This window comes from Catharus ustulatus, chromosome 2, assembly GCF_009819885.2.
Source record: "Catharus ustulatus isolate bCatUst1 chromosome 2, bCatUst1.pri.v2, whole genome shotgun sequence".
NCBI lineage: Eukaryota > Metazoa > Chordata > Aves > Passeriformes > Turdidae > Catharus > Catharus ustulatus.
In genome coordinates this window covers 3677220-3691712 of record NC_046222.1, presented here as the reverse complement: position 1 = coordinate 3691712, position 14493 = coordinate 3677220, and the positions used below count along the sequence as shown (strand labels likewise).

The following is a 14493-nucleotide window of genomic DNA, read 5'->3' as shown; positions in this document are numbered from 1 at the left end:
GCACTGATACCCTGCAGCCTAGGCTGAATGGAAGACAATGTATGGTGGCACTGAACCAATAAACCAGAATGTGCTTCACTGTCTCCTTCATTTCTTCCTTCTCCCAAGCTGAGGGGAGGCACTGATACCATGTTGTGGTTGATTTTTGCCCTGCCTCAACTCACTCAGTTACTCTGGTTGACATCCTCAGTAGCAATGTGGGGGTCTGGCACTGAGTTTTTCTTGACAATTTTCACCCAAAGCAGCTCTCTGCACTCCCATTTGCACTCTGATGCCACATGGCTCTCATGCTCCTCCCTACCTTATCAACATATCAGGGTATCAGGGCTTAAAATTGTGCCCTGAAAGATAATTATGGAATCATAATGCCATGTATGAGTAATTTTTTCAAAGAACTCTCTCTCAGCGATGAAAAATCAATGACTTACAAATAATATGGAGCCACATCTGCATAATGTATGAGCGAAACCCTCTTGCCAAGCATGAAAGTGTCAAGAACATCTGGGATTTGTTGGTTGTGGGAATAAGTTTTTAATGGTCTGTGCTTGAGGCATTGATTTGAGTAGAATTATTTGTAATCACCATTTTCCTGCGGGAAGCCTAAAGGACACTGTTTATTCCCTCACATGCTTGATGCAGAATGCCAAGCACATGTGCTCTACTCCAGAGTGAGCTGGGATTGGTGAGACTCTCTGAACCCTGAGCCCCTGAGGTATCCAGAGGCTGGGACCTACCTTCCCCTCTGAAAACTCTCTGGTTAAAGTTAGATTACACAATTTTCTGCCTTGGGTCTGAGGAGCACCATTTTTAGTGACCATCACCCTCATGAAGTAGATGGACAACGACTTGCTTTCAGTAATGAAATTTGTAAATCACCTTTAAATTATCAGGTCTATTCCAAATTTGTCCAGTCCAGTGTCATTGGAAAAAAACCAGCATGAGCAGATGAAGTAGCTCAGTTCAGTCAGCTCAGTTATTTTTATGTGATGCTGCATAAAATATCCCAAAACATGGTTATGCACTGATAGTTATTGCAACAGCACTTTGTCTTTAGGGTTTTATCTCTTGAAAATTTTGTATATATAATCTGTCAAAATACTTCATGAATTTAACATGTTAGGTTTTTTTTTAGAAGCCTCTTAACTGTGGCACAAAAAGTACCAAGATAAAATCCTCCACCAAAATAATTAATAAAGTGTTATACCAAAACGTGCGTGTCTTAGGGGATTCTGCAAAGTCTTTAATCACCTTTAGTAAATAAGTAAGTTTAATAGGCTATTAAAATATAGTATTTCACACACAGCTTTTCAAATACTGCTGTTTGTTCCAGTTTTGAGATTAAACAGATATAGTTGCTTTACAGTCAATAAATTAATCCCAGTGAGTAATGAACCATGAATGAAAATCTATAAGAAATACTTTATTAAGTGGTAAGAAAACTTATGCTATATATTTCTAGACATAAGTTCATTGATCCAAGTAATAAAAATCTCTTCTCAGAATTTCTGTCCCCAGGTTACTGGACATAAGGTTTGTCTTAAGGACAAATTTAGGTTAGCAAAAAAATCACAAAAATATGTATTCTAAAATTCTACCCAAAAAATCAAATGAATTTTCATTATCACAGTTGCATAGGAGGGAAAAGAAGGTGATGGTGCAAGAGGTTTTAATTATATCTCATTCTGATTGAATATTATTTTCTTTTAAAAAATTATTTTCTTGTGGTTTTTTTGAGTGTTTAGCTTTTATTTCATTGTGTGGGGATTATGTTTGTCTTATAAGTTTCATTTAAATCTGAGGAGACAGCACAGCATATTACATCAGTTTTTTTTCTTTACATGACTCCAGCTTTTTGAAAATTTTTGCACCAGTAAATTTTCAAGTATGTAAGATGCACATTACTGGTAGTGAAAACACCACATTGTTATCTATATATCAATGATTACACTTCCTCCTACTGTATCTCAGAATGACAAGTTCAAAAGTCACCAAACTAAGAAACATGGGTATCTTTAGGGTTATCTAGACACTAAGCAGAAATATACTGTTTGAATTTTGATTTTAAAAATCTCTTTTGATTAACCTGTGAATTCTTCATAAACGCATAGGTTTTTTGGTGTTGTTGGTTTTTTTGGTGTTTTTTTTTTAAACACAAAACCAAATCAATGAGGCAATAGACTTTAGACATTGGTACTTACGGGTACATGCCATAGTTGGTGGGTCCTTCTCAGCTCTGAAATAACCTTTCTCACACTGACAGACAGAAGTTGCTTCTGTGTGAGTCAAACTGTGTGGAGGGCACTTGGAGCACTTCACATTTCCAGCAAATGCTTTATAGAATCCAGGCCTGCAAGCTGCAAAGTAAGAAGATAAGTTTCATTAATAGAAGAAGGTTTTGGTCATAAATAAAATCTGTTCCAAGCAGTAATAATGCTGCTTCTTTCCAATCTAGATACAGATGCTTCAATGATACAATTCTTGACACTTTTTATTTTGGTTTATGGACTTCTAAGAAAAAAAAAATCTGTTCTTGGCATATAATGGGGAATTGTTAAGAAAGATAACTTCCCAATTTTTAGTTAGTCCTCGGTGCTGCTTGAAATTGTCTCTAAACAACTTCTATCACTGAACATTATCTGTTGTACGTACATGTATTAACCAAAAAGAGTGAGATAACTTCTTATCTGTCAGAGCTGTTTATATGGTTTGATTACTGCAGTAATGGACAACTTGCAATACCCAATATATTTACCCCCACAACTCCTTGACAAGACAGGGATGACATCCCCAAATATTTATGGCTGGGGCTGCCTTGCCTACAGTGCCCCAAGAAACCTCTGACAGCAGGGTCACCTCAGCTGGAGGGGCTGGAGGATGAGGAAGGGATGAAGGAAGGGATGAAGGAAGGAGATGCTGACACCCTCCAGCACAAACCTCAGGCTATCCTGACTGGGTTAGGGAACAACCTGGACAGCAGCCAGTTTTGGGACAGGCAATGTTGGGATGCTCAGTGCTCATCACTTCCCCATTTACTGGGAGCTGGGGTCCCTGCTGTTCTTAACCACAGCACAAGGCCACAAGCTTTTTTTTTTTTTTTTTTTTTTTTTTTTTTTTTTTTTTTTTTGCTGGCCTTTAAAGCAGAAACAAGTCATTGAAATAAATGAAATAAATCTTATCCCAGATCTGTCAGGCATGCATTCCAAGATAATATTTTAAAATCATCCTCAGACTTCATCACACACATTTAAACAGAGATGTCTTTCTTTTCCTGCCAGTTGCCACATTAGCACATGCCAGCATGTGTTGCAGCTACTGTCTTCTGGTTTCCCTATATGAAAACATTAAAAATGAAAGAGCAACTCAGACATGTACAGATTTTACAGGCTCCTTTTTCTCCTGACTCCTCCAGTGGTACAATGGAAACCAGCACTATGAACAGAATTTCGAGGTTCCACATGGTTTTTTCTCACTTTGACATATTCAAGACTATTTTCTTTACAATGCTAGAGGAAATAGGCAGTATTTCCTTTTCTTGTGATACATACATAGATTGTACAAAGATACAAAAATATTTAAAATCACGTGTTTTTAGAAAGTACCTCAAAGTATGCATTTAATGGATTCAGTATCAGTTCATATTAACTGAGGTATAAAAACACATATGCATGATCAGTTTTTCTTGATTCCAAATGCTTTTCTTGATATAAAAGCAGTTTCAGTAGCAGCTGAATGAAAAGGAGTGAGATGACACTGAAAAAGATAACACTTGATTGCCTCTCAGAACCCAAGAGCCAATTTTTCAAATGCAATTTCAAGAGCTTAATTCTGACCCAGCAATTTCAGCAGTTCTCCTCCCAGTGTGTTGTTCTGACTTTGCTGAATGGACATTAGGGAGGTATCCTGCCCTGCTGTCACTGACAGGAAAAAAAAAAAAAAGAGGACTTCTGGTGTTAGAGATAAAAGGGGTGGGAACAGCAGGGATCTTCCCCTTGAAAGTAAGCTACTGGTCTGATGCAATTGTGATTATAGTGAGTGGCAATTTTCCACTGATTGGAAAGGCAGCAGGTTTGGTGCAGGGAAGAAGGCAGTACTGAAAATACAGGCTGTAGGCACTGACTCCTCTTAGTTTTACTGGAAGAAGAGAGGATGTAAGGCAAATTTGGGGGCCATGATAAATAATAAATTATTGCTTTGTTTAATATGTGACATTTGTGACTTAAGAATTGACAATTCCAGATCACAGCTTCATTCAAAGAAAAATGAGTGCTCTTTAAAATCCTTATTACTTCTGAAATTCATGTCTGTCAGTCCTTGAAATCATTCCTTCTTACCCTCTGTCCCACAAACAAGAAATCACTTTGGATCAAAAGAAACACAGCATTCTCTGTCAAGATCAATATTTTGTCTAAAATTTAAGAACTTCACTATTTCAAAATAGGACTCAAGGAGAAGAATAATTTCTAATTAAAACAAAAAGAAAATGTTTTATTCTGAAATGTAGTCTCCATTGTATTTAAAGCAATTACGGTTTTGACACGGTAAATCTTTTAAAAGAAAGCACATACATACTCATGGAAAAGGTGGAGGGAAAACAATAAATGGATTAAGGTAGATAAATTCACTTTTTTTGACATCACCTCAAATATATCTATCCCTTAAGCCAAGTATGTATCAAATTCTGTGGCAGAGAAGCTACAGAGATACAGGGAAACTTTTCAACTGAAAGGTTTACAAAGTTACTGACAACCCACTCCTCACCCAAATGTAGAATCTCACAATCATGGTTATTGATACTTCCAAATAAAAACAGCCCTTTGTAAACAAGATAAAATAACATGAGCTGAAAGCCCCAGAATGATCACAAGCTTGGGAAAACTCATCCCTCTGGACAACTCAGAGCTGACTGCCAACATCCATGGTGAAAGAAAATAAACTGTGACTCTGTCAAAGCTGAGGAATATGCAGCCTGAGCCTGAAATACAGAATTTCAACTGCTGGACATATCTAAGCTTAGACTCTGATAACAATCATTGTGTTCCAGTGGCAAATTAACCAAAATAATTGCTAAATTCACCATCTTCCACAGAAAATCTGCAAATGATAGTTAATGATGACTACTCAAAAAAAAAAAACCCCAAACCAAAAATTTTTATCTGTGTTACCATAGAGCATTTTTTTCTGTTTTCCAAGTCACTGGGTGGCATCTTCTTTCCCCTAATGTTCTCTACCAGAAGTGGCTTGGTGAGTTACTGATTATAGGAACTGTATGAAATTTGACTTTTGTAAAGCCTGGTGAAAGATTGTATATTGTCTTACAGGTTCAGCAATTAGCAGGGTATCTGAATGAACATTTCAAAGCCACTACAGGTTTCTCCAATGAAATATGAGTGACTAGGCAGAGAAGCGCTGATAATTTAATTGGCTTAATGAAAGATAATACATTTATAAAGGTGCTCTGCTGTAGCTTCACCAGGATTTGGAAGGAACAGCAACTTCAAGGGTTTTTACAGTTGCCCAATCCAGTAAAGAAAGTCACAGTGCCATCACTCCAAAACACAGCTGTGGGCTCTGTTGTGAAAGAGTCTTTACTGCTGGAGGCTGTTACAGCCATTAAGTTCTTCCCCAGCCTCAGGGGTGTACAACATAAGGATACAAACCCCAGAAAATGCAAACACAGTGGTAACCTCACTGGTCATAAACGCTTTTTTCTATAAAAATAAAAAGCAGCATTTTCACTGCTCTGTGGGAGCACATCAGTGTCTAACATTCCAGTTTCCAGTTGTTTCTGTTTCATAAAATCTGAATTGACCACTACAGTGTTAGTTGAATTAAGATAAGTCCAAAGGAAACTTAGGAACAACTTGTGGGTATGTCTGACACTGTTGGTCTGTGGGTGGGAAGGCATTTGTCATGAAAATGGATTTTTTACAGTTTGCTGAGAACTCATCAATCAAATTAAATCCAAGAAGACTCTGTTGTCACTTACAATGAATGGCAACCATCAGTAGCTGTGGAAGAGATGTTTTAATCTTTCTGAATCACACACTTTGTTATGCATTTCTACTTCATATATTTTTTTAACCTTGCTTACTGGATCCCACTAATGCCCTGTGAGACTGGCATCTTTCATATTTGCTATATTCAAAATTATTTCAATTTCAAAGTCCTCTAACCCCTCTGCTATCTGATTACTTATAAAAAGGGCAATCCAATAAGGTTTGTTCTATTCCACCACTGTGCAGAGAGAAGGAACTGTGATATTACTTTAACCAATTTATATTTTAGTGGAAGTGTCTAGAAAAGATAGAAAACATGAAAAAAATTGCAATGAAATTTGGATGCTCTGTATTTAAAAAGGAAGAATACAATCACAAAATCAAGATTACGATATTCCAAAATTAGGACAATAAATCTATGAAGACAACCTTTGATGGTGAGTACTATCTGGTTAAATAATCTCATCTTTCTCACATGATTCTTGTTTTCTTCAGGCCATGAACGAACTGTGAGGGGGATTCACTTCGGGTCATGTTCAAACTGATAGTGAAACTGTGCAGCATGAGTTGCTAGAAACCTGAGGAAGAATCCAGTGGAGGAAAGCCAGCCATCACAGATAATAAATTATCAAACATGCTAGTTAGCTCAAACTACAAAAATAAAAGACATAATGGCATTGAGAAAACAAAGCCCTGGTTTGATTTACTTCCTACAGAGAATAAGGAGGAAACAGGGACAGGTAGTGACAGAATGACCCAGCTTTGGGGGGACAACAGACTGATTTCCCTTTTTTGTTTGCAATAAATTTGATGAGTAATAATTCTGGGTGCTATGGTCTGCACTTAACTGCTTCTGTGTTCATATGCTGCAGTCAATCTCTTCTCTTGACAATAGCTCTGCTCTCTAATATTTCTATTCCTACATTTAGAGAACTGATAGGAACGTTACTCAAACCCTTGACTTTAGAAAGGAGCAAGGCAGAGGAGACAAAAAGAGGCAGCTATGAGGCTGCTTCTTCAAATATGACTACATAATGATGATAGGTAAATGAAACCGAGTGTTCTTCCTCTTGGTGCCTGTTTTATTTTCCCAGTGATTTTTTCTGTCATTTCCACATTGCAATAGTCTATGGATGTTTTTTATTAAAATTATTAGAAGCAATGACGAAGGAGAGAATTGCCATCTATCAACAGTATTTTCAATTCACATCAGTGCAGTTTTTCTCTGTACAAAACACTCGTTTCAATACAATAACTTGAACAATTATTCAGGTCACATAGGATGTTTTAAAAGAATTTGAGGTTTATAAAAAACACATACAGACAAGATACTAATTATATTAAATTTATCACTGCCTGTCATACTAGATACAATCCAAAAGCTCACTAAAGAGCTGGGGGTGTGCTACACAGCCCAGATGAATCCTCTTCTGCACAGACTCATTTCTGTACTGCAAAAAAAAACCCAAAAAAACCAAAAATAAGCATCCTAAACACTAGACTAGAATTTAAGATTATGATTCTAAATGCATTGGTACTACTCAAAGAAAGAGATGGAGAATGTTTTCAATCCTAATAAAACTCTTATTAATTTAATTTTTAGAACTAGGTGAATTTTTTTTCCCAGACTAATACAGTAAAAAAAACTTATTTCTGTAACAGGTAGATGGCATGTAATGGTGTTCCACTGAATACAGAATTAGTGAATTAGTGTTCCAATGAATATAATAAATCAATGCAAAATTAGCAAAATAAGCAGTTGAAGAGAGCTTCATTTCATTGATATATCAAGCACTGAAATCCAGATAAAGACAATATTAATCAAAAACCCTGTTCATAATGCAGGCTACACAGCTCCAAAGAGGGGCTTACCCTTTTCAAATTACCCCTTAAAAATGTTTTATAAATTGTACTCATGAGTCAAAAGAGATTTTTTAAATAAAAAGTTGCTATATTGCAACTTACAGCAATTTTGTGTGTTTTTAGTTCAGATACTCCTTCCTACAGTCTCACAGAAGTGCCAAGTGACAAAAATGGCTGCAAGACTGAGGTATTTTATCAGTGATGGAAGAAGAGAGACAAAACCAACAGGATGCGCCCTCCCTGATCTGTGCTGCTGACTGTGGTGGGGATCCCTGAAGTCCAATAAATTGGTTGAGGTGAGAACTACAAATAATCAAATCCACTGCTCCACACTCAAATTAGTCTTTATTTCTGTTGATATTTTATGGGTAGACCCCGTATAAAAATCACAGTTAAACAGATTTCATAAACCCTTAAAGGTGACAGTAAAAATACTGTTTTCTACACTGCATAATTTTTAAAGGGGCATCACAGTGTTTTAGGAAGACAGTGAATGGGAGGAATCAGTCAGGCTAATTAGGGCACACAATAGAAATGGTAATCAAGGAACATGACAGCAGAGAAAAAGAGGGGAAGTAATTTCCTGCGATATATCAGTGCATACTCCTGGGATCAGGAAGGTCTGCAGGAAAAGAATGGAAGGAAAAGATCATTACAGTTGCTGGAGCCATCTCCAGCATCTCCAGTAACCATCTTAAAAGAGAGGAGGAGAACACTTCAGGGCAATGCAGAATGTATTCACTGAGTCCTCCCATCTGTCCATAGTAGCTGTGAAAACTCTGTTTTAGAGTATAATATCAATAATGCTTTATTTCATTGTTCTTTTTTACTTTTTAATCTTTGTTTCATTGTTGAAATTAGCTAGAAGGACTTTTGGGGGGAAGGGATAAGGCAGGAGTGGGATAAGTTCCTCAGTGCTGTAGTGAATGCAGCAATAAGAAATATAATTTATTGTAACTAAAGATGGAACCTGTGTTTGATGGAATTCCTTTTCTCTGTATTATTTCAAGAGGAATTAGGGTCCAACTTCTCTTTTCAGAGAACCTTTCATGCTCCTGTGTATAGCTGAGGACTAACTTATTAGAAGACACTGCAAACAGGCATTAGACCATACCAAATATTTATTCCTGCAAGAGGAAAAAAATGGTCTGAATAAATCAGATCCATTTTGTGCCTAATTTCTTTGCACATTATCTATCTCCTGTATCTTGGTGAGAACAGTTATAGAATAATCTCCTGCTCTGAATATAATGACCACATGCTAGAAAAATACCTCCCACTATTAGAAAGATTTAAAGTGCCTTTGTACCAGGTACATGTACAAAAATTTCTCATCTATGGAGATCAGTGTGTCAATCAATATCCTTATTATACATATTATATCAAATGCTATCATGTGTGTTATTCTCCCTCTCTGTCCCTTCTGTTGGGATCATAAAGTTTAGTTTCCATTGTCCCTCTCCCATTTTTCCTTCTTCTTCCCCCTAGTATGTGAAAACCTTTCTTTTTTCAGCTCTGAACATATGATAAGTAGTCAGTCATGGATTTCTCTTTTTCCTGTGCAATAACAGCCCCATTGAACCTGCAGATGCACTTTTCTCTATCCATAACAAATTAATCTGCTAGCCTGGGTTAATTAATTCCTACGATAGCCATTATTCAATTTGCTTTGCACATGGGGTTTTTTGGATCCAATTTTTTTCTGAGGCTTTTTCCACTTTTGACAAAGACCAAAACTTCCAGCCTGAGTATTGTTGCAATGATGTTTTGTTGGCTGGCTTTATGTCAGACTGATTTTCTGTGTGAAAATTGTAATTTACCAGAGCAGTTCTCAAATAACTAATGTCACTTGGCTTCACACCTCTGAAAATGTTCAAGGTGTGCATTGAAATCCTACAAAAGCTCCCCTTGCCATGACTTATTATTGAGTAAGCTTTCTGGAGAAGGCACACCTTGAAGGAAGGGAATATCCTTACAGGCAGTTATTAACAACAAAAATCTGAACTACAGTGCAGTCTCTATTTACAAGGTTACAGTTTCTTGTTGTGGCGTTATTATAACATTACAGTTTTTAATGGCTTAAGATCTAAAACTAAATTTTTCAGGGTTCACTGCTTCCACCACAATTATTTTGATAATAGATCAGCTAAAGTAAAGCAATTTTTTCTTCTCTGTGTAACTGTCTCTTTTACACTAATATAATTAGCAAGAAGCAATAGCAATGAGAAAACAATCTAACCCACTTTAAAAATACTTTAAATAATCCAATATTTAAAAGGAGAGGCTTAAAATCATGCTTGCATTTTTAATTCTGGTTACCAAGATTGCACATTCAGGTATAGATTTGATTGTGTGATTTATTTAAGGCCCTGCTCTATTTGCATGTACAAGTTGGGAGTTCGGGCACACAGACAAAATTATTGTAATCATGGGGAATATTTAAATACCCATATCCAGACAGGTAATTGTAAAGCTGGGTAATCAATATAAAACCAGGCCATTTGGCCTTTGAAATAGAGTCCTTTTGGATGTGTTCACAGAAAAGCTCACAAGCTTGATTTTTAAAGACACCAAACATGATTAGTGACTCCCAGACTATTTCAGTTCTGACTTAACATTGAAAATACTCATGCCCCTGTGAGAACCAAACACAATTTTCTTTTGTATTATCTCTCAATAGCCACAAACTCACAGGCAAATAAACTTGATTATTAAAAACTGTTTTCTACCCATCCTTTTTATGTAATCTTATTCTATTCTATCATTGTTTTAAGACATAAGAGTAACACCATGTGGTACTTGGGAATAAAAATTCTGTGATTTATGTCAAATAACACAGTATTCAACTATTTTGCCTTAGAACCAACACAGAAAATTCTGCAATTAGTTAATTCAAGTTTTTATTTTCCCCACATCCACATAGAATCACTTGCAGTACTTAACCCCAAATTACAGTAAGTATTGAGTTGTATTTACACAGGTACAGGTGACACCAACATTCCTGGTTTTTAGGGTTTTTTTTTTTCCCATTTCATAAGCAAACATTGCCAGCTTCTCCTAACCCATCATCACATTCAGATTAATGTGAATTTCAATGTATAGGCAACGCCGTGGTAACCCAAGGGAAGCTCTGACTGCTGTCTCAAATATTCATCCACTGGCCTTCTAGGACAGGAATAAATCCTTCGATGGTGGAAATCTAACCCCATTTAAATAAAGCAAAAGTCATGAAGGTGCCCTTTAGCAGAACAGGTTTCTAATTTCTGTTTCACTGAAGTAGTTATGTGGGATAAATCTTCAATCCTTGTGTCTAGAATATTTCACATGATTGATGATAAGAATGAGAGTTAAATATTTCACAGAGATGAACCATGACTTTAATATGAATTCTCAAATAATCAGGTTGATATGAAAAATGTTCCCTCCAATAAGACTTCTAGTATTGATAGAGAAATTTGAACTTAAGAACACAGGTAAATAGTACTACAAAAACATATTAAATCTGCATAAAAATGGAATCTTCCCTAAGGGTGCTGAAGAAGTACCAGAGAGGCTTATTTCTAGTTTTCAATATACTGGATGCACACTACAGTGTTAAGTATTTTCCACATGACAAAAATAATATTATCCCCATCCTGAAAAATCCCAACCAAAGCCTTAGGCTTAGAGAGGTCAGTGGAACTTACTCAAGATTTTCCAGCAGTTAATTATCCCCACTACAGGTCCCAGGGCCTCACATGCCACAGGCAAGGTGGGACTGTAGCTCTTTAAATAAGGAGCCAAACACCCCAAAATAGCACCATAACTGAATTTATTCTTTTTTTCTCACTTTTCTTCACAGCTGCAAACATACAATCAGAGACTTGGCATGAAACTGACCTCTTCCCTACAGGTTGTTAAGCTCAAAAATTATTTTTTTAGAAGTTATTAGCATCACCTTAGTAGGACTCTGTGAATATGGTGTTCTGCTATTTTTAAGTATGTAAATTCACATGACAGTTTTCATTCTGAAAGAAAAATGTTTAAAGTTTTAAATAGGCATATGTGTTTTTGGTAACATTTCAGGGCAATCACACACTTTAAAAAACCCCAGCAACAAATTTTATATACAATTTTAGATATTTGCCTGATGATCAGGCATGTCTGGAATAATCCCTCAATCTAAAGAAAAATAAAATTCAGAATTAGGATTACACAGTCCACAAAAATGACAACTGCTGATGGTGCATTGCCATTCTTCATCAGATTGTGAATTTAATTCTGGTAAAGTTTAACTCCAGCTTTTAAACAATCACTAAGAATTGTGCAGGACAGAGAGCTTTTGAGTTGATAAATTTCTCTGTTCTAGCTGAGGTGTGGACACAGGACAGGAAGCAAGAGAGCTGCAGCTCACTCACTGATCTAAGTCTTAGAGCAGTTAGCATCACATTTATTTCACACCTGGGGGTGGCACATTGCTTGTCTGTGGTCAATTTTCACCTTTTTCCTTCACTTATGTTCACGTTTCTCATACTGTGAGCAAAATGATGCGAGACAAAGGTCAGGAGCTACAATTCTGACAGCAAATGAGACACTGCTGCCTTCATTCAGTGTTTGGAACTGTACCATTCAGGAATCTGTGTTCATCTAAAGAGTAACAATGGACTGTACCATTTGGCATATTTTTTATTTTATAGGCTAAGTTTTTAATAGAAAACTCAAGTGAGAAAAACTCAGCTACGATAATGTAACTACACTTGGCATGAACATTTTCAATCACCGTAAAAAGCAACATATCCACAGATGTTTAGTTTTATAAAAATAGATACATGATCTAGAAATATATACACAAAATTACATTAATTTTATTTGGGAATAAAAAAAATATTTCTAGAGAGTAAGCCATATGAGAAGTGGCTGAGGGAGCTGGGGGTGTTCAGCCTGGAGAAAAGGAAGCTCAGGGAAGACTTTAAAACCTCTAAAATTACATGAAAGGACGTTGTAGCAAGGTGGGGGTCAGTCTCCCAGGTAAAATGTGACAGGAATCTGGATTTGATAAGTCAAAGACGCCAAAAAACTGAAATGGAGACCTTTCCATTAGATGATTCTCAGTGGCATTTATGTGGTACAAGAACTTTTGTTATGAAATGTAACAGTGCTTAAAACAGAAAGATTATCTTATATTACCTGAGGAAAGTAAATAACAATCCTTTTGATTTGCAATTATTACAATGATAAATGTTTCAGGGTTCAACGGAAGCAGAAGCTCAGGCCAAAAATGGAAATCAATAAGAAATTAGTATGTCTCATCTCAGTTATAAATTTTCATGCATACATTTCAAACTTATCATAGCTGATAAAGAATGGTCTGACTGGCAGTCCAATTAAGAAAGGCACAGGACTGGAGCTACAGGTAATTTCATTTACAGGTAGTATTGGTCTGAGAAAACATATACATCACCTCTGGTATTATTCCTGATATCAGCTCAGGATATAAACCTATAATATTTCCAATAATTAGGAATTAATTACACCATCTCTCCATCCTCATCCCCCTTTCCTCCATCATATATTATAAATTCTGTACTTGCAGAATGGATCCTAATCAGTCTCTATGGTCACATAGAGTGGCTGTGCATTCAAGGCATACAAACATCCACAAAGAGGCCTGCCAGGTATAGTCCCTGCCACTTTTGATAGTATTTGGAAGAAAACAATTACCTCAGACACTTTTTTTTTGTACAGAAGGACTTAAGAAAGCAATCAGAAGCATAAGAACAAACAAAAAAAAAAGAGTCAATACAAAGAGGACATCTGTGAGTTACTATGTTATAATATTGCTGAAATATAAAATTGGAAGCAACCTCTGTTCAGTGGTATATTAAGTGTTAGCTTTCATAGTGCTTCTAGTATCTCCTTCATTATCCCAATTAAGCCTTTAAAATTTCATCCCTAATATTACAACTGCTTCTTTATAGACAGCTTTCTACTGCAAAACTGAAGTACACACAACCTTAATGATGTTTGTGGAATAACGAGATTTGAATCAACTATGAGACTCCTAATCTTAATTGGCAAGAGGTGTGGGAAGATGGAAAATCTCCTTTCCCTATAATCTAATCAAACCCAGCAATATCAGCTTGCAGAGTGCAACGTCAGCCTTTCCCCTGAAGGGCTGAGCAGGAGGTTAGGAAAAAATTAATCGTAAACATTAATGTAAATACCAAAAGTTCATCCTGGTCACGCTAAGTAAGCCACCTCAGCAACATTGGTGCTTTCTCTTGCTGCTGATACTGCTTTCAGCATCCCACCCCAGCAGCCTGAAGCAGGAGCTGTATTTTCCCAAGGGATGAGTTGGAAATGTGTGCATGGGAATCCCACAAGAACTCAGAAATCAGAACCATTACAAACTCATCTGGTCAAAGTCAAAGGCAGGGGGAACTTTAAATTCTATTCTTAATTCAGAATGAAAATATTTCTGCAATTCTTTGATAGAAGGAAGAGGAAAGAACTCCTGTGGTGGCTGTGACAAACTGGAGTTTAGGGCTGTGCTGATACTGCATTACAGCTGCAACCACCTTCCTCTCCTTGATGCTAACGCCCATCAGATGCATCAACACTCAGAGCACTGGGGAAAGACACAGATTGTCCCCGA

General features: G+C 36.6%; 1 protein-coding gene across 6 annotated transcripts in view; it reads right to left on the bottom strand.

Moving 5' to 3' along the window:
- EPHA6 (EPH receptor A6) overlaps positions 1 to 14493 on the bottom strand; it is a 363966-nt gene that overhangs the window by 193090 nt on the left and 156383 nt on the right. For all 6 annotated transcript variants that reach the window (XR_004420696.1, XM_033085021.1, XM_033085038.1 and 3 more), the window contains exon 4: positions 2199 to 2354. Coding sequence is in view for 5 of the 6 variants with exons in the window: in XM_033085021.1 (XP_032940912.1) it covers positions 2199 to 2354 (156 nt within the window). In the remaining variant the exon portion in view is untranslated. The remainder of the gene's footprint in view (positions 1 to 2198; positions 2355 to 14493) is intronic.